The sequence below is a fragment of the Vidua chalybeata genome, chromosome Z (assembly GCF_026979565.1).
Source record: "Vidua chalybeata isolate OUT-0048 chromosome Z, bVidCha1 merged haplotype, whole genome shotgun sequence".
In the NCBI taxonomy this organism is placed as follows: Eukaryota; Metazoa; Chordata; class Aves; order Passeriformes; family Viduidae; genus Vidua; species Vidua chalybeata.
Window position 1 is genome coordinate 41,762,225 of NC_071570.1, and position 26,125 is coordinate 41,788,349.

General features: G+C 42.4%; 1 protein-coding gene across 4 annotated transcripts in view; it reads right to left on the minus strand.

Annotated features, from left to right (window-relative positions):
- Positions 1-13,288, minus strand: part of UNC13B (unc-13 homolog B) — a 206,015-nt gene extending 192,727 nt beyond the window's left edge. For all 4 annotated transcript variants that reach the window (XM_053931585.1, XM_053931584.1, XM_053931583.1 and 1 more), the window contains exon 1: positions 13,202-13,288. In XM_053931585.1, coding sequence (XP_053787560.1) covers positions 13,202-13,223 — 22 coding nt within the window. In that variant the 5' untranslated portion in view covers positions 13,224-13,288. The remainder of the gene's footprint in view (positions 1-13,201) is intronic.
- Between the last annotated feature and the right edge of the window lie 12,837 nt (positions 13,289-26,125).

The window sequence follows — 26,125 nt, forward strand, 5'->3', positions numbered from 1 at the left end:
ACTTGTTATGAGTTATGGTGTAACTGAATTCCAGGCAGGAACAGGAGACCTAATAAAAAAACCACTGTTGGCAAACTGTACCTCTGGCATTCTGATTTTAATCTTCACATTCACAAACTGCTTAGACAATACTGGTTCCTGGAGGACACTCACAAATTGCAGAAACAGGACGGTCAGATAGACTGCTGTCTAAAAGAGCTGCACCTCACAAACACATTAGCACTCATTTGCCAATACTTTTCAAAATACCGTTTCACAACAGCTTGTATACAAAGAACTGAATCATAACAAGGTCTTACTACTGATAAGGACTGTGCGGAAGACTCTTCTCCTGAAAGCCATGCTGCTTGCTTGCATTTCGACCTCCATAAACAATAAGGTGAAAATACCCCAGGCGTAAGAGTCAAAACTATTAAACAAAATAAACAGTCTTAAGTAAAAATCGAGTAAAATGAGCAAGTTCCTTCACATGTAGGTTCTTCCCCTTACGATTAAGATTTATAAATAAAGAAGATGCTACATCAAAATTTTACCTTAATATACAGTTTGTCTATAGCAATTAGTTGTCAGAACCGTAACTCACATCACAAGTTAGTGCAGTGAGGATCACAAGACTGGAAGGGTCCAACACTAATGCTGCTTCTCCCAACACCTGGACCACTTACACCGTTCAAAATAATTCGTACTTTCCACCCAACACGTTAATTAATGGCATGTGTATACCTTCTGTATCTTATGTCAACACTACTCCCCCCTCCCTGTTTTTCCTCACTCCATGTTTAATTTCCTAATGTTTTTAATGGACACAAGTCACAGATCCCATCAGCTTCTGTTTACGAGCATGGTGCAGAGACACAAGGACTCCCCAACATCTCTCCTTTCAGTAAGTTTCACATTTCTCAGCAATGCTTGTCATTTGCCTCTAAGTGTGTAATTTTTTACAGAACATCAACTCATTTTCATTCTCACTCTCCTCAGGGGTCACTGAATCATTCCTGAATTATATTTATTTGCTTCAAAATTTACTATGTAATTAGGACTTCGCTTAAGAACAGCTTTGACACACATATTTGTATTCTTTCTTGCCATGACACAAGTGGAAGACTTCTCCCACTAGTCTTAGCAATTACTAGCTTATGCTACAGCCAGCTCCTTATACCCTTTGCACATCTTTTGTCAATTCAAATTTTCTTTAAAAAGAAGTCTGCTGTAGGATTTGTGAGATATCGCAGAAGTACAAATAGATGCATACTTTCATCTAGAAACAAGAAGCTAGCTCAGAACAATCTTCCTCTTGCAAACCCGTGTCACATTTCATACAATACCCTTCCATATTGTTTCCACCTTGTCTAAAAAATTGTTATTATTCTCTCCTAACACTTTACTTTAAACTTTCCATGTTGTCACAGTCCCACCTGCTTTTGAAGTCAAGATCCGTATCTACCCACATTTATCACTCATCTCATCTCCTTTATCTTCCTGCCTATCCACAGAAACCACATCTATTCCTCTCCAGTTGGGCAATGCCACAGCTTGTTTGCAGCCACAGTTAAACTTCTGCTGGCAGAGTTCAGATGCAAAGTGTTCCATGTTTCAGCACTCTGGGATACAGACTACTGGACTCAAATGCAGGATATTAAAAGTTTTTCTCCCTCTCTTGTGCATAATTTTCAGTTTCATAAGAAACAATTCCTATACTCCAGGGACCATACCCAGCCCATTTTTACACAATTCCCTGTCCCCATGCAGAGAAGTCTGATTCCTCCCCCTGTGGAGGATGACTGTGTCCCCTTTTCCTGTGACCAAAGCACCTTCTGTTACCTGTTTTATTACCACTTGCAAGATGCCACCTTGTCTGCTGAGGTGGAAGCCCCTGCCCTAGCCTTGGACTTTCTGATCCTCAACACACACCTTCCTCTACAAACTGTTTTTTTGCCCACACCTCTCAGAGGTTGTCTGTTTGCTCAGCATATCCTGATGTAATGAACAGGTGAATCATCAGCTCTGGGGTAATTTCTAGGTGGAGCCTTTTCTGTTATTTGAGATGCTAATATTTACCCCTGTAGCTTCCCTGAATTTCCTACCAACCTCCACAATTCACCAAAAAGCTTCTTCAGCTTCCCTGGAGGCTTGACAATTACTAACCTACATGTTCATCTGTTTACCTTAATTTAGCTTCAGCTGTGATCATTCAAACTGGAGTTCATTTCCATGTCCAACTTCCCTGAAGCATCTTCTGTGCCTCTCAAAGTCACAACTACAGTTCACTCCATCAGTTTTATGGCTTTTGTCACTGTCAGATAACACAGCTCCCTGTACCCCATGAACAACCAACCATGATATATTCTCTGGTGTGGGGAGTCAGTCTTTCACAGTGAGAACACTCAGAAATACTTTGCTCTAGCCATGTTACGAGATTTTTACCCACATTTAAATCCTGGACTCCGTAAAGTATATCTCTTGTGCTATCACAGCAAAATCTCTTAGCTCTTCCCAAAGCAATTTCAGCCCAGCTGGTTCTCTTTTATCCACACTAATGCTGCTTTACAATTTTGCATCACCAAACCACAGTGGAATTTTCCCAGTCACCTCTATTCCTCTCTTTCTAGAGTAGGAAACCCCTTCCAACATCACTGTTTCCCTCATAACCCCCACTCCTCGTGACTCCTGCTAACCTTTTGAGGACTAGTTCTGAGTCCTAAACTAACAGCCTCCTTCCCACCCTTTAGCCACAAGCTTCTCATTTTGCTTTATAACACAAATCTGTTTGCACCCTCTAAGAAAACTAACTCAGCACTATTAATTCAAATGTTTTACATTGTTTACTTCATAAAACTGTAGCACTTGTCATGGATCAGGTAACCCCAATTTCATGTGCAGCACTAGCTCTTCCCTGACATTCTATGAAGAAAAAGAAATACAGAATGCAGGCCCTCGGTCACATGCTACACTCCTCCAATACAGCCTGAACATGTTTCTACATCTTTGACTAAAGTGTCAGGTTTATGTAGAACAGTAACTTCAAACTCAAGTTTACAACAGAAGTGAAAGGTCTGTTGGTCGAGCTCTGGTGAAACACAATCCTCCCAACCTAGGAAAAGTGTCAACAATATACTGATTTAACACGCAGATCTATTAGGTCATGGCATGTCTTGACCTCTTTTTAACTGTGGAAAAATATATAAACACATGTCATTACAGTCAGATTGCTCATAATATCCACTTGCCTCTACTCAAGTAACAGATATTACCAAACTCCATTTTTCCAAATCCTTAAGTACTGGAAGGGCCAGGAGTACAACTTTCATAATAGCTTCTCCAACCTAAGGAAAGGCACACCAGATTCTGCTGTTCGGATGCTGAAGCTAGTAAACCACTTCAGCATAAAGAGCAGAAGTTCATCACATATGGTAATCAACATAAAGAACCATAGAAAATCCTTCATCAATTTTACTTCAAAATCTGATAGTTTTCTGTTTGACTCTAGGTTGTTACAGTTAAAAAATATTACGTATTACAGAGGGTCAGACTAGATCATTACAACAAGCCATTCTGGCCTTATAACTATGGAGTTTCTAAGCAGTTAATCTCCTCAAAAAATCTCCTACTAAAATGGAGCATATACAGACTCCACTTACTTAATTTAATAGGTCAAAATCTAATAAAATTCTGCACATGCAGCAAGTTATACCAGGTGGGAAAGGCTGAGATAAAATTATTGTTTCATGTCCATTTTTCCCTTCCTACCAATCCATATCCATGTTGCATGCCAAATTCAAATCACACGCTACAAGTTTACGTTCAGATCAGGAGCTCAAGATTGGGGGATGTCTGAACCACAAAATATTGAGAATTTCACTTAAAACCATGACTTTATTAATCTGTGAAATGGCATTATGATTTTGGTAAGGTTAGAAATCCCAAATCCAAAAACAAAGGCAATCTCGGCTTCCTAGTAATTTATGACCTATCTGACTCTCAAAGACAAGCCACATGCATGAAGAGGCCAAACAATCTCCTGAAGAACACTACCTGCTTGCTTTTAAAGAAATCTTACAATGAAGAATAACACTTTCCAATATGAAATTTGGAAAGGGAACAAAAGCGGAACAATAATTTTCTACAATGTGTGTAATGGTTTACTCAGCAGTCAAATTCCTTCCTCACACAAAGCTGACAAACTACTTTGGTACCATGTGTCTGGTACTCCTGGCCCCATAGGAAAAAGTAATTACTGAAGATTTCCACAACAGGGGTTTGTAGCTCTCCAGTGTGTAATTGCAGCTATAACACTCCACAAGGACTTTGTTTGCAAAGGACTGAGGTTGTTGGAATAGAAGAGTGTGTAATAGCTACAAGCAAATAACCACAGGTACTGAAAATCTGAAGTCCCTGAACATTTTCTGAAAACCTCTTCTGAAGTTTGTACAAGTCTTTAGGAAAGGAAAATGTCTCTAATAAGCCTCTGTCTAGAAATTCAGTATTGCCATATTCATCAGCTTTATTATGATATGTGACGAACTTCTGCTTTTCATGCTGAAGAAGTTTATTAAGTTTAGCATCAGAACAGCAGAAGTTGGTGTGCCTTTCCTTAGACTGGAGATGCTTCTACTAAAGTTGTACTCCTGGCCCTTCAAGTACTTAAGGATTGAGAAAAATGGAGTTTGGTAATGATGCTGGACAAAAGCCTTACATATCTTTCAGAACAGGTTCCAGGTGATGCAGTTCGTTTACAGTTCCCTTTGCCTTATCCAAGCACACCTGAATCCCTGGCACATGGACTGCAGCATTGTGCTGCCACAACAGCTCAGAAAAGTGAACGTTTTCATGAGCCACCAAATCTAGCTCCAGGTCCAAAATCCTTTCAGCAGATGCCAACAAAGACAATAGCAGGTTGGTTATATTGTGCAGATTTTGCCTGAACAGAGCAGCAAACCAAAAGTGAAGGGACAAAGCATGTTGGTTTTTTTTTTTTAATCATGTTTTTTAAGATGAGTATTACTACATTGGCCTGAGCAAAGAAAATAGAAGTGTGCCAAGACTCAGAAGCATAATTCTGCAGTTATTTTATACCTAATAATTAGGTCTCTGTGGTGGATATGTTGGAGTCTGTTTAGCAGAGCATTTAGGTTGTAAAGATTTAAGAGAGTTAAGTCACAAGAGCTTTAAGTAATAAAGTTAAAACCAGTATTCCTTAAAGGGACATGGTCAAGGCTTGAAGCCAAATTTCTTTTCAAACTCGCCAACAGTTTTAGGCTAGAGATTATCCCGAACAAGACACCTCCTCTTATCCTTCATCAGACAAGACATCCCAGTCCAATTCACTTTCCATTTATACAGTATGTTCAACTGCAAGGAAGAGCATCAAGAAACTGAAATCAACACAAAGCTGTTGAAATACCATTTCTTCTTTATGTCTTTTAATGCTCCGACTCCCCAGACACAGGCAATCCGAAAGGGAACACAATCAGGATTTTTAATTCCTTTCACATAGTTCCTATCCCATGCATCCTGCCCAGCAATTTTAAGATTTTTACAAATTTTTACTTTTTGTGTGGCCAGCAAAAGTAAATCCTGCAAACAAAGCAGGCAACATTTACTCATATCTGACACTGCCAAAATTTAATTTTCTCTCCGCAGAGGGTTTCCATGAACTGAACCTCTCTCAGCATATGCTTCCATGCTGAATGCATGGACCCACCTCCCACACAGTTTTGTCCAAATCCCACCCCAACTCATCTGACAAAAGGATTAACATGCACTCGAGAGCAGTATGCCAGAGGGATCATAAACTAAGCCACAACTATTAGCTGGCAGCATTCCCTTTCATTTTTAGGATGCCCACACGTAGCTATCAGAGAGGCAGCATTCCTGCCAGTACTGTGCTCCGATTCCTTGCCACTTTCCACAACAGCAGGACATGAATCCAAGCCATAATATGGTGCTTAGTAAGTTCAACCAGCATCAGTCAAAAAAATTCCTCAGCTGAGGACTTATCATCTAACTTCATCCTCTAGCCACAGCTGGTCTCTTGCACCCCACACTACACAAGGAGGGAAAGGCTGCTAAGATCTGTAAGTACTCAACATTTTGTTATTTTTAAGTGTAATTATTCAATTATTCAAAGTTCATAAAGGGGAAAATAACTTAAAAGGACAGTAAGAAATCTATTTTGAAAGCCTGGTGAAGGAGTTAGATGTCTCTAATGTGTTAGAGATGCATTAAATGTTTATGATGCACCAGGTAAATCACATTTGCATCTTTTCATGAAATTAACAATCAGAGATTTCTCAGTTTTTTGTTTTTTTTTTTTTAATCTGGATTAGACTTGAAGCTTTCTTCCCAGCTGCAAGAGACACATAGATGCACATAATGCATTTAGCTGAAATCTGCTCATCACAGAAGACAGAAGTATTCATATAAAGACAGTTAAACAGAGAAATGCTGAAAAGCTCATATGCCTGCCAGTATTACTTCAGTTCTTTCAAAACTTGCAAATAGCATTCCAACTCAACAACTGTCAGGCACACCAGAACAACTGTTTTGGATCACCACTACCATTTTCTTCTATAAAACAATTATTTAATAGTTACCTGCAGTAGCTGTGATCAAATCAAATAAAACATGGGCTGTCCAAAAACAATCCCTAGCAATACACAAGGCACATTTCAGAGGGAGTAAATTTCATGAAGTTGAGAGTAATTAGTACCAATTGACTGAGAAGAATAAATACAAACAAAAACTGTCATAATCAGATTCAGGAATCATTTATTAGGTGTTTTCCAGGGGACCAAAAAGCCACTACTGCTCAAGCAAGGAGGAGAGCTGAATTCCACTCCACCTCAAAGAGCTATAAATCCATGGTAAAATACATGAAATAAACTGTATTGACACAGGTTGTGTGGTCCAAGATGTAGAAAGTTAAATGCAGGGAAAAGCAAGAGACTTAACAAAAAAATCTGAATAGAGACAAAACACCAACAAGGGTATTGCCCTCCCAACTCATCAGCTGATTTGACTGCTGATGGTGAAAAAGCATTAAGCATCCCATAAACACTTGCCCCATGCTCAGGAAGAAACAAGCACCTATGAGATAAGGTACTTTCCAGCCCATGGCAAGTGAAGATAATGTTAAATATTTGATGTACAAGTAATAAAAATTAGAAGGTCTAAAAAACTGCAACTTGCATCTAATTGAAGTAGTCTGTAGCCCAGTGGCCTTTGTTTTAAATGCATCCAGAGAGATTAGAAAAGAAACTCCAAGAGAAGCAGAGTATGACACCCAAGGTGACACTCAGAGCACACCTATAGGAGGTCAGGTACCTACAGATCACTGAGCACTCCAGACAAATGTCTGAAATGTCTAAGGAGTTAAAGTTCTGGGGAAAAAAAAAAAAAAAAAAGATGCCTACTGTTCAGCACTGGCTTGGAAAGACTGATCCAAACTGTACTCACATGGAATTTTCTGAGACACACAACACACTTAGGGCAGAACAGTGTCTTAGTAAAGTGTGAGATGACATAATATGGTGGATGTCCAGTGAAACAGTAATAGACAGCCACTTGAGAGGTTGGCCATGATCAGTGGTGTTTCCCGTTCCAAAGCCGGCCATATTTCACTTCTTCTCAACTGGGCATTTGCCACTTACACAAGCAGGACACAGAAGCTAGTCAAAAGGCAAATAATAAAAGCAGAATTATGCACAGCAGCCTAGTCGGGTGTAAGGAGGGCCTAAGAGAAAAGAATCCATCTGAAATTTTTCTAAATGCAAAGAGATCTGATCCAAACATCCAGGATATACCTACACAATACGAATCTATATCACAGAAAGCATCTGCCAAATTTTACAGGTGACCATTTACAAGCACAACAATACTTCAGCAAAGCTCTTGGTAAACATGGCTAAAGCAGGCACAGATAAGCACACACCAACAATACAAGTAAAGCAGATTTTGTTTTGTTGTGTTGATGAGATTAACACAACAATATTAAATGCAATTTCACTACTAAATGAACTTTTGAAGCACCATCAGAAAGTAAAGGCAGCAAAGAAAAGCAAATCCAAGTGCTAAAGAGAAACCTTTTAAACTCCTAACTCCAGAAACAGTTCTTTGCATGAACAGCCAACTGCTTACATACAGTTCCACACCAAGAAAATGCCAGGTGTTAACCAGTAAGCTCTAACATAAGAAAGAGGCAGAGTTAGTGAAGACTCTACAAACTTTCACAGCAACTCCAAATCTGTTTTCAAGACCACATAGGGAACTAACAGAATGAAAAAGCAACAAAGAAAGACTTATTAGACACATCCCTCTAGATCAAGATCTCTTGAAAGAGCAGCAAGAACAGCTTTTATGGAGTGATTTTTCAAGTATTTTTCAAAACACTCAGTAAAATTTGACCACAAGGCACAAAAAAAATATGCAGGAAGAAATTTCAAAGGAAATTTATAGGAAGATGATTTGCCATCAGACATATGCACTTCACATGCATTCAAGTCAAGTACTTGAAATAAGGTCCTGGATTAAAAAAGCAGTTTAATTTGCTTGGACTTTCAATGCTGCTGTGTAAGTGGCAACTAGATCTTGAATTGTTAAGAGTATAAAATCAGGTTCTTTCAGCATTTAGATTAAATGCAGCACTTTATTGCATATTAAAATAGTATGCTAATAACAACTTTAACAAGTTAGGCCTGGCAGATCCCAGACTGAAGGAGTCAGCTCGAAGTACACCATGAGGATAAGAAGGAAGCAGACACTATTCAAATTCAGGAAGCATCTCTGCACCTTTCCTTCATCCCACTGAGAAATATAGGGAGGTTTCAAGTAGTTCATAGTCCCCTGAATACCTAAAAAGTAGGTTCCACACTGTTTGTTGAAACTTGCAGTAACAGTGCCCAAAGCTGAAAGGATGAAGATTTTAAACAGAAAATCTAATTATCACCTGTGCATCAAAAGCCAGAGATGGCTTGCAGGTTTTACTGAACAACAGAAAAAGCTAGAAATCTTAAAAAGTTCTCTCCAATTACAGCTTTATAAACCTAAAACTTAACTCTCAACACAAAAACGCTCTTTTAGTAGAGAACACTTCTATCTTAGCCTTATTACCCAAATTTCTAATGCACTTTATTTTGGTCCAACACTACCTACACTGGTAACTTCCTGACTAAGGACAACTAGAGAAATGGAGTTCATAACAGTCACACAGCAAATTATAAATGAATCATTATGTTATTTTAATATCCTAGTGTTATAACCTTGCATTTCTGCTACTACTTTTAATGTTCAATTCTCTTCTTCATCATTTTGACCTACAAAAAGACAGATTGGGTTTTTTTTTAATTCTACAACTATTTCAGAACAGGCAGAACAGAAAGTTGAAGGCACTGCATTCAGTCTTTCAAAGAACACTGAGGTAAGTTGAGGCCATTACATCAAGGTGGGGAAAAATCCTTTAAAGAGAAGCTCACTTGGCCACTTATAGGTATAGGTATTTCTAAGTACACAACAAGATTGAACATGTTTTCATTTCTTTTATCATTAACATCCATTTCCATTTTCCTTCTTTGCTTCTTTCACTTGCATGTCAACACAGTTCAATTCAGTACTGGAACTCAAATTTTGCTGGCAATATAGGGATGGACAGTTAAGTTCTCAGAGTGGTATTCCAACACTCCAGCTGTTTTGACAAAAAATGTCACAAGCTCTTCTAATTCTTCAGCACAGCCACAAGATAAACATTAGGCGAACAAGAAAATATCATTCCTAACCTCCAGACAATGTCATTTCACACAGCAATCAACTTGAAATTCTAGAGTGCAAGAGTTCACACAAGTCATTCTCCCACATAACTCTGGCAGCCAAATCTCACACAGATACTGTGGATCAGGCCCCAAGATAAAGGCACATTACACAAAAGCACTATGACCTCATGGGACTAAGTCAGGTACTGTGCACAGGGATGAGGGAAGAACCCCACTGCCAACATCCTTGGCAATATAATTATCAGGTGGAAAGTGACAGTGAAGACACAGCTTAAGCTGCTATGAACCAGAGAGGAGAAAAACTAGAAGAAAACCATCAGTCTTGAGATGGCAAGGGCTGGGGACAAAGAAGGATGCAATAGAAGTGAGCAAGTGAAAGGGCATGAACTATGTGTCAGGACAATGACAAACAGAGCCAGTGACCAAGTGATCCAGCCTCAGCAGGGTCCACTTTGCTATGACCCCTGCAAGCTGTGCTGAGACAGCAGTTATTCCCGTCACCAAGTCAGGAGACAGGAAAGATCAGGAAAAGAAATTTTATCTAGTTGAGATGTGGGTTAAAATCAACAGTTACAAGAGAAAGCCAAGAAAGTTAACAATGCAAGACTGATGTGAAAAACTAGACTGCTTCCCTGGGATTAGTTTTATTTAATATGTACTATTTTCACAAATACAACACTAAATGCAAACTAATAAAGCAAACTATGCCAAGAGAAGATTATCAGACATAATCCAGACACAGCTGCTCAGAACAGGAGTGTATGCAACCTCTCTTGCACTTAAGCAATGGAATCAAAATACGAAGAAGTCTCCTAAAAGCCTCAATCACATAATATTCAGGATTTCTTTTCTCCTTCACTTCACTTACACTCACTGCATATTTTCCTGCTTCCAAAGAATCCCTTAATTTGCTCCTACAACAGCCCATTACCACTGGGTTATTTCACACATCCCCTGAACTGCTGCAGAGAAGCCCAGACTCACAATTCCTCTGAGCTTACATTTTCTGTCAGGTGTTTCCTATTTCTATGGCAGACACAGCTCAATGATTCTGGAAAAAACAAAACAAAGCAAACAAAATACACAAAGGAAACAAAAAATGCCACATAACAAAACAACTACAAATAAAAATAAACAACAAATCAAAACAAATAAACAAAGGGAAAAAAGGAAAAAAAACACACACAAAAAATTATTTGTTCTCCAAGACAGTAAAAGAAATGTAGCACTTGCCATCAAGAAGACATATATGCTAGCTGGTCTTTCAGGAACAAAGGCAGCAACCAGACGTGTTTGGTCACAAACACTAAGCACTGTTTTAGATTAGCAATTCATTAAAATACTATTAATGTACATAATTCAAGAGGGGGGTGGAAAGTAAATCAATAAATTAAAGCACTATCCTTCTGACTGGCAGGCTTCTTGTGACACTGACACATGGCTTTTTCCACGTTTTCCTTTATATGTAAAACTGCAATCCAGATGCGATTAACAGAGTCCCAATCATCTACATTTATTCCGTGGGGGTTTGTGTTGTCTTTCTTTGTTAGTCTCAGCTCTACACCATCCAACCCCACACAACTATGTAGTCTTATACGTGTACCATTTTGAATAGGAAAAAAACCAGCTTTTCCAACTTTCTTACTAACAGCTCACTGATGTCTCAACAAGATTAGTTCATTTCACTGGAAAGGCAAAAGAATCAAGAGAAGTGCCATTTTGTTGGGCTTTTTTTAAAAAAAGTAACAATTAATAAAGCCTCCTCCTTGCCCCAATTGTTTTATTTCAGCTCCTGGTATCTGTTTTGTTTTTCACACTGCTCTACCTCAAAATACTTCTGTATCAGGTTCATGGCTGCTTCTTATAAGAACTTATAAGCTCATCCTTTCAGTCATGCCTATTTCAGAAAATATATTTCTTGATGCTTAGTAAATTGACTAATCTAATTGCAATCTTATAATAAAGTTGTTCAGTATCATCTATTTAAATAAATGCTGGTCTTCTGTCTTTGCACAGCAGATGGAAATGGAAGATAAAATTTTTGCGGTAAATCTTCACACAAAGTCACCAGCCACCTCAAATTTCTTCTTTAGCTCTTCATACAAACAAAGAATAAATGAAACACAAGAGCACACCATTCCAGGCTCCTGAAATTCTTTTGTCCTAAAACTCTACAGATCAAGAATAAACACCTTGAAAAGAGAAGACACTTTCAGTAGCTCAATCATTCAGTTCATGTTCTTTCACTATTCCTCGTGAACAGTGTGTAAATATGTTCTTAAGACAATCAGCTTCAAGTGGTATCAAACCCACTTTACTTTAAAGGACACTCTGAAAACATTTTGAGGATGAACCACCAAAAAGAATAAAACCATCTCTAATACACATAAGCATCCTTCGGCTAATAAGACTCAGTTTTAATTAAGAGATTTTGGCAAAACCTTCAAAATGAGCTAGACAAGTCTGCACAGTTTACACAGAAGTGTACAAAAAGCATATTTAAGATGAACTTTCTACTTGTGCACCTCTCCTGAGCCTTTAAACACATGTGTTTAATAAAAGGGCTGAAACTTAATTCAGAAACACTCCTCAAAAACAGCACTCTCCCCAAAAGAACACATCTCAAGATGCTCTGTTGGGCATCATACACCATCACCGACACAGGGCTTTTGACTCAAAAGAGTGACGAACAGCTGGATAAAAGGAGCTGTTATCAATAAACCTGTGTGACAGAAGAGCTGAACTGCCAGCAGTGCCAGTTTTTTTATCATTCCTGGCAAAGGAGCTGAGAACATTAAAACTACACTTTTAAGCCGCAGGGCACGGCTGCGCTCGGGGACGCCCTGTGACCGCAGCGTTCAGCGCAGGGAGACACGTCCCGGTAGCGTGAGCCCTGGCAGATGGTTTCCCCCACGGATTTATCATTATTTTTTAGCACAAGGCAGCAAGAAATGGGAAACCGGAGACAGCACTATAATCCACTGCGCAGAGAAAGTGCCGGCTTCCCTCAACCTGTTCAGCAAAGGGACGAGGCTCGGTAACAGGATGAGGAGATAATTAGGAACGTATGTGAAATAACAATGCACGCTCTAAGGCGAGTATACGGAGCGACAGCAGCCTGCTTCCTGCCCGCGCCGTTCTCTGGGCGATTCAACTCGTGCTCGAGCCAACTCCCAAAGTCAGCTACGGCTCCTCCCGGGGCTCCGGACCTCCCCGGCCGGGACCGCCGCTCCTGTAGCCGCACCTGCTCCCTCGCCATGCGGCACCTCCGGCCCAGGAGTGCAGGTGGCGGCCCGGGCCGCGGCCACCCGCGGCTCAAGAGGGAAGCACCGGCACGCCCGTCCCCGTTCCAGGGAGGCTGAAACCCACTTCGCCCAGGACAAAGCCAAACCCTGCCCAGGAGTGTCCCCCCGCTCCGCCGCCGCCGCCCCGCTCACCTCGCACGCAGAGCAGCGACATGGCGGCCCCGGCAGCCGCCCCCGGCTCTCCTCATGCCGCCCCGCGGACACCGGGCGGCAGCGGCGCCTCAGCCGGGGCGGGGCCGTCCCGCCGGGGCAGGGCCGAGTGACGACGGACGCGTCAGGGGGAACCCGCGGCTGGCCGAGCGGGGTACGCTCGGGTGCGGGGCTTTGCTGCTTAGCCTCTCTTCTTTTCAGGCTTTTGTTTCACTCCCGAAAGGTGAGGGAACTCGATGCAGGAGGAACGCCCTGGATGTGTCTTCGCTGGAGTGCTCGGACTAGTTCTGGTATGCTAGCGTAAGAATTATGAATGTGTTGAGAGGGACCCTTAGGAATCATCGAGTCCAGCTATTGGCCCTGTACAGCTCAACCCAAAAATCCCACCGTGTGTCTGAGAGTATTGTTCAAATGCGTTTTGAACTCTGTCAAACTTGGTGGTGTGACCACTTCCCTGGGGAGTGTGTTCCAGTGCCCAGCCACCCTCTAGGTGAAGAACTTTATCCCAAAATCCAACCAAAACCTCCCCTGACACAACTTCAGGCCATTCTTTCAGGTCCTGTCACTGATCACTGGAGAGCAGACATCAGTGCCTGCTCTTCTGCTTCCCCTCCTGAGGAAGAGGTAAACTGCTGTGAGGTCTCCCTTCAGTCTCCTCCAGGATAAACAAGCCAAGTGACCTCAGCCAGTCCTCATACAGCTTCCCCTCAAGGCCCTTCCCCATCTCCACTGCTGATGAAGGAGCTCAGCTGACGATGAAGAAGGACTGAAGCACAGCAACAGTTGTCTGTATCCCCCCATGTGGAAAAAGCCATAAGCAAACACTTAGGGAAAAGCAGGACAAGCAGATGTGATTATTGTGTCTTAAAGCTCTCTCTCAGTACCCTTCCAGCTACAATGGCCAACCAGCTCTGAGGGTTTCCGGAATCCTCATGTTTGTGTGACTGGTAATATCCAGTCCATCTCTCTGCTTATCTAGTCTATCTCAGACCCCTCCAAAGTCTGCATTCTCATCTTCTGATTGAGCAACTCCCAGGTCAGCTGCCTGTTGCAGAAAGAACCTCCTGAGGTCGTTTCCCTTGAGCCGAGTTCTAGCAGTTTTCTCTGACTGCCTCTAATGCTTTTAGTGTTGCTTCATCCCAAACTATAAATAGCCACAACACTGCAGAATGTGCTTCTAGTTCCAAACAGAAGACCAAGCAAATAATTTCTGAAATTGAAACTCAACAGCAAAATGTCATATAATGGGATTGCTATTCTGTTAATATTTAAAACCCCAAAGTCTGCAGAGAGTGTGAAGCACAAGACTCCTACTTGGGTGTTTCAAAACGCAGCCAACCTTCCCAAGGTTCACACCTAGACAAGGGAGATTTAATTTCTGCACAGCAGATTTTTCTGCCTTTATGTTTGCTGCCCAGAAGTGCACCAGTGAAGGGAATGTGTCAAAAACATACATGTCTCTGAGATACCAAGAGGAACCACTTGTAAGGATAAACCTTGATATTCCTGCAAACAATCAACCAGACTGTGTGCTAAGGGTGTTACCAAAGGCAGACTCAAGGGACTGGGAACACTTCCACTTGGCAGTGTGAATGGGAACGGTCTGTGAAGGGAGCTGCAAGTGCCAGCACTGAGCCAGTCAGGGAAGAAATCTCTTCTTGCCCCTGAAGTGGTTTTAGTGCTGCTGAAATGCTGCTAGACTCCTCAAAAGCTCTGCTTTGCTTCTCTATGTGTTCATCATATAGGAGCAGCTGCAGACTGAGTAAGAGTTCCAGCACAGCGGACTCTGCATTGTGGCAGTACATCATCCAAGCCTGCCCCACCTGTGAGCTGGGCACCTCTCTGACTTTCCAGTTAACTTGAAGGGAAGTTAGTGTTCCACTCTGCAAAGTCCATTATTATTTACTTCCCAATTGTCTGAGGGTATAGTGCCATGTCCCTTTTCAGATCTCCATTTCTCCTTTGCATTTCTTCAGAGCCTCAGAGCTGTTCATCAGCAAAAGGTTTGCACAGGGGTCCCTGAACTACTCTGATGCCTTTCCTGTCTTCTTTGCAGCCTTGTTGCAAACAAAATCCTTTGAACCGTGCATAAGCTAATTTCTGCCACAACCACACAATCTCATCATGACTGCTCTCCTCCCTTTACTGGGCCCCATTGCTCTGCCTGTCCTAATTTAAAAATTAAAACATTCGAGGCCATAACTGGCACAGACTGCATCACACAGCACCTGGTACAGCAAGTGCCTATCTTGCCCACAGCTTGTAAATGCTACCAGAATAGGAAAATTATCTCATCAAGGGCAGATGATGTCATATGCATTTTAAAATCATGATAATGCATTATTAGCAAGTGTGGCAATTAAGTAAGTGTCTTGTAGCTAGGATGAGATCTCTTACCACCAACATTAACAGTGAACACTGGGGTTATCACAAATGTTATGATTTCCCTGCAGTTCTGAGGTCTAATTAGATGCAAATGTTTTACCAGACTTCGTCTAATCAAAATAAATCATTTGTACTTGTGTGTCTGTCCATCCCTCCTCTCCTTTCCATATCAGATAGGCTGGAAGAAAGATAAAGTCATTGCTGCAAAACTTCTGCAAAGCAGAGTTACCTTTTTCTAACTTATGCTTGCTCTTTGAAATCAACTTCTTTATGTTTTCCCAGCTGAAGTGACACTTCCCAGTGGATCTTGCTCTCTTATTGCTTTTAGTTCTTCAACTGGACATTGTTGTCATAAATACAAAAAATAGCTTAGAGATAGAAAAGCTGCAGTAGAAAGAGAGGTAAAAAAACCCCAAATTCTGTGCTGTTCTCGAGCTATTAAATATGACTAATCTTTCCAAGTTTGTTTCTAAAAATCCACAAAAGGGAATGCCAGGTTCACAAATGCCTAACTAGAAGCAAAGCCCTAAAACCTGTTGCAGCAGACCAGATCTAAATTGTGCAGCTGGTGTGTTCTGGTAGCATAGGCAGCACACTCCATCAGCAGTGTACTTTTTTTTTTTTTTTATTGGAGACTTCTGCGGAATTAAGGAGGAAGAACACAGTACACTGAGCATACTACAGTAACTCCCATACACACTGAGAATATTTGCCTTCCTGAACAACAAAAGGTACTCTGCAAACACAAAACAGAGGCATTACTGGCAACTGCAAAGTGACACCTGATTTTTTTACTCCCTGAAGAGCAAGAGTTAATTTTCTCTGGCTACTCAGACCCCCAGCCATGGGTGAACCCTCAGTTCACCTGCTGTTGAATAGGAAAGTAATAAATGGGTGATACTCCAGTCACTGCAGCTTACCAGCTGTTTTGTATCTGCCTATTTGCTCTAATTTCCCTGTTCAGAGAGCAATACTATACTTATATTGATAGTCCACAAAAACTGTGTTTGCTTCTTCTCTTCTTATTCTGCATTTTTTGAGTTTTGTATTTATTGCTAGAGAATGGCTCAAGCTGAAAGTTAGTGTGTAGCAAACCCACATGGGCTTTATTTTAAATGAAAGGGTTTAGATCTGTTAAACCATTTTTACTGTTATGCAACTGACAAAAAATCATCTCAGATCTGGTTTTTGAGGCTAAGCTCGAAAGATAAGGGAAAAAAAAAGCTTTTAATTTACCCTATGACATTTGGCAGGAAGTCAGTGCTGAATATAGACTAAGCAGTTGATTGATATTCTGATATTGGGAGGCAGCCCTCACATTTATTTGGCTGTAAAATAACAGGCTACTGAAATGGCTTTCACTGGTATTTCTGATCAATTTCTTTATTAATAAAATGTAATATTTGCACACCACTAGGGGACAAAATTATCTCTTTTACAACCCTGTATGGTGTTTTACCTGTGTGCAATACACATTTGAATAGCATCTTGAAATGCACTATTCTCTGGAATGGATTACAGCCTATAGTGCACTAGCTAAAAAACACCATGCACTGAAATGTACAGGGAGGCAGCCAGCCATCCTCTCAATTATACATGAACTATAATGTTGCTTTTAACACTCAAAAATGTTCAAAAAAATTTAAAGGTTGGGGAATGGATAGGACTTCTCCACCTGTAGCAAGGTGGACATGGCATCAGCCCCCACCAAACAAGCAGCCAAACTTTGGGCTGCAACTTGGAATATCTTCTTTTCAGTATCCCAGTCTTGTCCTTTCTTAAAGATTGATGACATCTGGAAGTGAGGCATTAATCAGTGGCTTAATTTTAATTGCCTCTTGAAGCAGGGCCCCTCCAACTGTCCTGTCCAACCCACCACTGTGCCACTGAAATCCCTGTACTGAGCCTTTCCTTTTGGCATGCTCAGGAACTCTCTGCAGCCATTAGCTTTCCTCCATGCACAGCATGACCACTTGGGTAGATTTCAGGTTTTGTGCCTAAATTCTCCACCCACAAAATGGAGGTGGGGATAATTCTTTAGGGAAGGGGTATCAAAGGGTGTCCTGATTATAAATACATTAGAGATGATGAGATGCATGGACGCTGTCACTGCATAATCATTTAAAACAGCACAAAGAGACCTGCCAGCTTTTAGATTACAAATGCGTATTCAAAAGGCTGGAGAGGCAAGAGGGGTCCTTTCATCTCAGGGAAAAAAACCCTCTACAAGAGAGCAGCTTCCATGGGAACTGATCTTTCAATTACTGCTGCTCTGCAGAAAAGTCTTTCAACTGCTCATGGCAGAGTTGATAGAACTGAACCCATTTCTCATACAATTATCCTAAGCATCCCAGACATGGCATTTCTTGTTCATGTTGAGGCAGTTTTCCTTGAGCATTACAGTAGGATTATACTGCAGACTACACCCAGAGCTACACACATGAAGTGATGGTCTTCATCTGTCCAAGCAGTGAGCAGCAAAGTGAAGTAGAGACCCCAAAAGGGATAATTCCCTGGGATCTAGCCAAGCATGCTAGGATTGATGCTGTCTTCCAGTGATCCCTCACCTAGCCAGCATGCACAGTGCCACTATTGCTGCTTTCTTAAAAGCAGGTATCACAGAATCATGAAATCAATTAGGTTGGAAAAGACCTCTGAGATCATCAAGTCCAGCCTATGGCCTAACACCACCGTGTCAACCAGACCGTGGCACAAAGGGCTATGTCCAGTCTTTCCTTAAACACCTCCAAGGGCAGTGACTCCACCACGTGCCTGGGGAGCCCATTCCAGTGTTTAACCTCCTCTTCTGTGAAGGAATTCCTCCAAATGTCCAACCTAAACCTCTCCTCAAAGAGTTTGAGACTATGTCCACTCATCCTGTCCCTGGCTGTAGGGAGAAGGTACTGCCCCCACCTGGCTACACCCTCCTTTCAGGTGGAGGTCAGAGAAATACCACTCTTATCAGAGATATGATCCCTGTGAGCCTCATTTTCTCTAGGCTAAACACCCCAGCTCCTTCATTCACTCCTCCTCAGACTCCAGACCCTTTCCCAGCTCCAGCTGGACCCACTCCAGCACCTCGATGTTCCTCCTGAATTGAAGGGCCCAGAACTGGACACAGGACAGAAGGTGTGGTCTCACCAGTGCCAAATACGGAGGCACAATCCCTGATCCTGGTGGACGCACTATTTCTGTCCTAGCATATCCACGAGCTGAAGGATGCTCAGGTGCCCTGAAAGCCTGTGCCTTAGGTTGAAAGGATCATTCTGATCAGCAAAAATACCGTACTTTGAGCAAGATTTATTCTTGACCGCATTTAGCTTAACTATCCCCTCCTCAACACATATCTGCTGTATGGCAGTCTGATAGTGATATGGGACACAGGACTGAGGAGAGCCCTGGGATCAGAGCCCCTATTCCTGCAGTCACACTGCCCCTTTTACCCAGCTCATCTCCTTTACAAACAGTTTGGGTATTTGCTATGGCACTTTACAGGAGCTATTCCAACATCCCAACATACTCATGTTCATCATTCTGCCAGCTTCTCCTTCCAGTTAAAATAGTGTTTCTGTCTTTCTAATATTTAGACATGAGCCAGCAACCCCATCTTCTAATTTTGCTTTTTCAGATTTAGAAAGGGCATTTTTTTTCCAAAAAGTCTAGAGATTCCTGTTTCTGATTGTATTATTTGTGTTCTGCACCTTTTCAGTTTGAGTTAGAACTTCTCAAGTACAAGTGGCATGTATTGTGCATGGCTGGTCACATCAGGATAAAACCAGTATTGCCTGGTCTTGGTGCCACAGATCAACTACACAGATCTATGAAGTCCTGTGAGATAGTCACCTTCTGATTCTACAGGAACAGGTGACACCCATTCTGCTGTTTCATACTCTGCTTTGACTGGATTCATGTCTAAATTGAGTCAGGCCTTCCCTCTTAAAAGGGAGTAAAAAAATATTTTATTTCAAGTAAATCAGATATTTTCCCTTTCCAAGAAGAGCCACTAGTAACTTGGCAAGGTGTGATATCCCCTTACCCCACCTAGGCTTGTTTCCTGCCTTACAGCTGAGACTTCAGTAATTCTGTCCACATTAGAAGATATTTGAGCTGTGCAGAAGGTTATTCTTCAATAGAAGAGCCTAGGGGAGTAGCTTTTCTCTTGCTTTTGTAGTTTTTATTCTTTGAAGATGAACATTTGTCAGACACAAAAGAGGAGGTATTTGTCAAAGTTGAAATTGTCGGCAAACACAGCAGAAGCAATCGGCTCTGAGGAAGAAGCACTGTGAGACCACAAAGGGTTCTTCTGCCTGCTTGACTGGCATCACCATCCCAACAGCACAGTCAAAAGCCACCGAGTCAGTCAACCTGTAGAAAAGAGTATCACAGAGTAGAGTATCACAGGCAGAAAAGTTTTAGGAATATTGGATGTCTTTCACTTTGCTGTGGGGCAGCTGACAGTTTCTTCTCTCTGGTGTGATTTTTTATTGTAGTGTACCTGCTACCTGAGAGCAGCAGGGGTAGAAGAGGGGTTTATACATTAAAACAAAAAATGCCTGGGTAAGACCCATGAAAAATATGGGAGGGTATTTAACTGTATTTATGTATAACATGTTTTTTTGTCAGAGAATTTTTATAGTGCTCTTGTAAAATTCCTTTCTGGAGGAATAAAGTACATAGCAGGGAAAGGCCAACCTCACACAGTTCAGGAGAGCCATCAGCTCTCTAGATGAGGCCAACTGACCAACCGACACTTCTTACGCAAACAGGCTGTTTAACCTTCCAGCTAAACTTTTCCATAGTGCTGGAGTTCAAGCAGTATGCATGTGTACCATGCCTTCCTGATACCAGAAGGAGAAGAGGAAAGCAGGCAGGTAGGCAAGCTGGATCTCCCTCCTCCAAGCTTCTGGAGCTGCAATAATGCAGTAACAGCCCTGTTTGTGATGCTTTTTGCCACCGGCCTCCTCAAAGGGGTGTGCAGAAAGCAAGCATTTTGCAGTTCTGTTGTCCCCAGTTCACCAGGAGTCTCTCTAGTTCACATTTTCAGTCCCCCTTTTTCCCCTATTTCCAAAGGATTTAGAAAAATCCTTTTCAAAATAATTTTAAATGCAAAGATAAGAGAAGCTTATCCATTTCATTAAATACCCATGCAATGTCTAGCACTGTGCTGCTGATTGCTGCAGTGTAAAACAAGCAATAACAAGTAATTAAGAAATATCTCACTGTCCATATTGTATTTTTTCCCATTACTCCCTCAAAGCTCCTTTTCTCAACAACAAAAAAAATAAAAATTAAGGACTCTTCAGATTTTACATACCTGTGTCCACAATACAGTGTGCCTGGCAGCTGTGGGGTACAGTTCCCTTAATAACAGAACCGACTGCAGGTGAAGATAAGTCACAAAACATGAAGCATTAAGCCTGAAAGTTTTTTTAAGGACCATAACTATTACCCTGTTCCTGAACTTCACCTTCTATCTCTGACGGCAAGTCTGAGAGGGTGAGTGTGGAAACCCAGGGCAAGGGGGATATCCCCCTGTCTGCCCTGGGGTGCTCTGACTCCCAGGAAAACACTGACTTTGACCCTCATTCATGGAGAAGGCCTCCTAAGCCTCAAAGTAAACCAGAGACCACAAAAGCATGAAATAGATTTTAGAGATTGTAGAGAGTAGTTTAGTATGTCACATGGGTGAGAAATTTAGATTTTAGGATTTTTAGCATATTGAAGATAGATGCAATATGAAGGATGCAGGGTGTTGTCTCGAGTTCCTTTCTTTTTTTCCTTCCTTCTTCTTCTTGGGTTTGGGTGGTATCTTGTAATTGGGCAGAAAAATCCACATTGTGGACCTGTAGGGGTCAGTTATTGGGTTAGAAAGGGAAATAATCTAGGTGTCATTATTTAATTGGGTAGTTTAGTTTTAGATTAGACTTAAAAAGACCTTATGACTCGAGTTTGTTAGCCATTTTGTGCTGTTTTCACACATGTAAGGTCTGTAGCTAACAATCCCAAATTTCTTGTGTTTCTTGGGCTGGATATTATCATTTTATGTTGCAATAAGAACAGACATCATTCATGAATTCTTTGAACCTCTTTTGAGAGCCAAGGATAAAAACAAATAAAATGTAATTAAAAAAAAAAAAGGCAAGTACTGCTCTTCCAACTTTCTTTTATATCATAAAAAAACAAACAAGGTCAATAAGCCTTTGCTCTGCACTCATGGAAATCCAGTCCAGCTGGTTACATAAAGTTGCTTAGGAAAATCAGCAAAGGTTGGAGGGAAACAGCCTGGGACAGATAGGGTGTTTAAATATCGGCACTATGATAAGGGGTCTGCAAGGATCCTGCACAGTCATGGTTTGCCTTGGCAGGAAGCTGTGAAAGCTGAAGGGTAAGCAATCCCTGGTCACTGGATTATAACTGTGGGATGATGGGGCAGCCCTGAACCTCACTGCAATGCCTCTGCAGTACACCATGACTCCACAGCCATCCCTCAGCAAACCTGGGAGACTTGTCTGAACTCACTCAAAGGGAAGGAGCAGGGGCCACCAACATCCTCAACCCCCATCTCAACTCTGAAAAGCACCTGCTTGATTCCAGGGCTGTCATTTCCCTCCCGGCTTCTCTTCTTCCTCATCTCTTCCCATCTGCCTGAGAAGGGCTCAGCTGAAGCTTCTCTCAGAGCCTACAGTCAGAAAATGGATGCAAGAAATGCCTTTAATTGGCTTGAGTTTGCCGGGTCTTGCCTTGTGCAGTAATGCCATTGAGGTAAGGTCAGATTCCATAGTGGAAAGCAGTGATGAAGGAAGGATTGGTAGCTGCTCAGGTCTAGCCTCCCATCACCTATGGGAAACAAGCTTTCCCAGTCTGCCGAGATGCCCTTCCCTTTCCCCATCTGTGAAGTTTCTCAAATCTGGGCACCGAAGCCACACAGTCTGTAGTGACATCCATCAGTATAATTTGATAGGATCATGACACGGATACCCAGCAGAAGGTTAAGCCTTGGTCCACCATCTGAACCAAAAGCTGCCCCTGCCAGTTAATTGCTGGGGAGTCTAAGAGCTGCTGGAAGTCAGAGGTGGCTGTCTAATTTCTAAAAGTATGAGGCTGTGAAGGAGTAACCTACCTGCAATATAATTTGCTTAGACCAGAGTGGTTTTTGGCAGTACCAGGCATGCTTTCTGCCCCACTACAATTCCTGCTAAGTAGGAGCCAGGATCCCAAGTGTGTGCACTCATCAGAGACCCTAAAACCCTTTCCTTAGGGTACTACTCTTAGTCTCAGCATCCTGGCCAAAATCCAGTTGGGTAATTAGACTGTGATTAGGTAACCATTTGCATGCGCCATTACTCTTCCCTAGGGAGCCTGTCTCTAAATTATTTGATGGTTTTAGGAATTCTAGTCATTATCAATGCTGTTTTCATTGCCAGTGGGAGACTAAATGCTGCCAGAGCTTGGGGAATCAGCACAGGCTGTGGAATGAACAGACCCAGAGCAGCCCTGCCCAGGAGGGCTTGGGGGTGCTGTGGGTGAGAGGCTGCACATGGCCCGGCCATGGCACTCACAGCCCAGAGAGCCAAACGTGTCCTGGGCTGCATCCAGAGCCCCGTGGGCAGCAGGGCAGGGAGGGCATTCTGCCCCTCTGCTCTGCTCTGCTGAGACCCACCTGGAGCACTGCATCCAGCTCTGGCTCCCAGCACGGGAGGGACAGGGACCTGCTGGAGTGAGCCCAGAGGAGGTCACTGAGATGATCAGAGGGCTGGAGCACCTCTGCTCTGAGGAAAGGCTGAGAGAACTGGAATTGTTCAGCCTGGAAAAGAAAATGCTTAGGAGTGACCTTATTGAGGCCTTCAAGTACCTTAAGGGAGTCAACAAGAACAATTGAGAGGTATTTTTCACAAGGGCATGCAGTGACAGGACAAACAGGAATGACTTCAAACTGAAAGAGGGTGGATTTGGATTAGATATCAAAAAGAAATTCTTTGCTGTGAGGGTGGTGAGGCACAGGTTGCCTAGAGAAATTATGGATGTCCCATCCCTGGAAGTGTTCAAGGCCAGGTTGGATGGAGCTCTGAGCAACCTGGTCTGGTGGAAGGTGTTCCTGCCCATAGCAGTGGGGTTGTCTTGGTTCTGTGAACGGCTTCACTTTACATGGCTTTCCTTTAGGATGGTATTGCCTGTGTGGCTGGGGTACTGCCTATGGTAGTGGGAGTCCTCCTGCCATCTCTCAGTTGGGGAGGTGCTGATTCAAGCCTTCTCATAAAGCCGAGGTAAGCAGCAAGACCCCCAACCAGGAAAAGAAACATAGTGTCATTGTCATGCTTAGTGGGTAGGAAAGAAACAGACTGGCAGTCATTTACATGTGCCAGGGATCATTTTGCCATTTCAGATTGAAATTCTTAATGGCACTCATCATAAGTAGTTTACTTCCAGATGTTGTTTGCTTTCATGTTCAGAGCTACATGCATTAACACAGAAAATTCTGCTTGGAAAAATGGTGACTTGTGATTAAGCAAGCCTAAGAAAATCAGCATCCAAAACGCTGGAAATTTTAGTCAGATACCATAATTTTCCCCTGCCTTTTTATCTTTAATTGCCAGCCATTTATCTACCATGGAATATTTGTGTCATACAAAAATGCTGATGCCTCACAAAGATGCCAGATAAAGCATTTTTTACTTCTATCATAGGACTTTTATCCTTTGTTTGCCTCTTCCCGTACCCAGCAGTTCCCCTCTAGTCTGCAGCTCTCATCCAGCCAGCTATCACTTCCTGTTCCCATATGGTGACACTGGTCCTGTATTCTGCATCCAGGAATTCCTTAAAGCCAAGCCTTGGCTGACCCATCCACAGGGGAAAACCCAGTTCCACAGGCTGATGGCAGCAGGCAGGATCCATCACAAGCCTGACTGCAAAAAAGCCACTGGTATTCTGGCACTAGGGTACCCTACAGAGATAACACAGATGTAGAAGAAAAGCATCCCTATCTTAATACACCTTCCCATAAGGTAAGACAAGTTTCTCTAGAGGTCTCCCATCAAACTACTGAGCAGCCCAAGTTCTGCTTTTTTATGCAAAGATCTGCTAAGACAACAGCAAGAAGCAATAAAGGGTATGTTTCCCTGCAGGATCTGGAGGTTTGAATGGCTGGAGGTATCCAGGATCCTCATAGGTTGAACCTAATTTGTTTCTTGAGGGTTGCTTGTAATTTGAGGATTTACCAGAAAGCTGCCCAGTTCTGGTGTCATTGAGTGGAAGTTTCACCAATTCCATGCTGGCAGAGTGAGTTTTCACAGACCAAAACATATAACTGCAGGATGCTCTGAAGCCAACCCCATGGGCACTAAGTTTTAGTACTAATTACATCTGAATGTGGGGATGGGGGAGCCGGCAACTGTACCATGTCTCATCCTTCTGTAAGGAAGGGCAGAGCTTTTCTAGTGCTTCAGGTGTGTGTTGGGCCATCAGCCAAACCAGGAGCTCCTCCCAACAGCAAGGAAAGGGGAGCTGTGGTGCACTCTGGAGTCTTGGCCAAAAGCTAAGCAAGCAGCACAGCTGGGAGCTGGCAGCTCTCTCACAGAATCAAAGGAAGACAAAGGACTTCCCCTCTGCACACAGGAGTTTCTCAAAACTCATCCTTGCACCTTATTCCAAAGCCATCAACTTTGAGTGTTCTCAGCTTCATAATTTCTGCATTTTTGAGTGTTTATACCACCACACAGGCAGCTTTTGCTGTTTGGAGGTGTGGGGTATGCCAGTGCCTTGGCTATGGAGCAAAAGCAGAAGATCTGTCTTTATCCTGATACTGAGTTTGTGCAAACATTTACAGTTTTGGATAGTGCTCTCAGGCATATGGTATGACTCTTGGGGTGTCCTGTGCAGGGCTAAGTGTTGGACTCAATGATCCTTGTGGGTCCCTTCTAACTAAGCATATTCTCTGATTCTGTGATTTTGTGAATTGCTCTGTTCCTTGGCAAAAGTTCTGAGAACATTTTCTAGCCCTGTCTTTGTCCTGCTGCAGTCCTGCTGCAGCGTTACAGGGTGAGCAGATGCTTTGTCCTCTCTCATTTGTCACCTCTGGGTCGTTGACCACTCTTTTCTCCTGGAGACCCTGTTTTCCATCAGATTCAGTGTTTTGTTCCTTATTCCTCATTCCCTCATTGTCCTTTGGAGCAGCAACGCCCCTGGGCTTCTGTGAGATTCTCTCTGGGTCAGGATTTAGCAAATGCAGGTGTTTGCAGTCTGGGTGTCTCGAGCTCCCTCATTGTTGTCCCTCTTTATAATCCGTGCAAGCACTTTTTATAACAGTCCTCTTCACCCTGAAGAGAATATTCAAACTAGGTTAGATGCCCTGAAAATACCTCTTTTTACTGACCATTAGGGAAGTCTGGGAACCTTAGATCAGAGGAAGGCAAATATCAAATTAGATGAATCTAATGCTTTACCTCTGAATATAGGCACCACCTCATAAAGCATCATGCTCACAGATTTCTTTTTGTCCCACACCAAAATTTCTTTGTCCAAAAC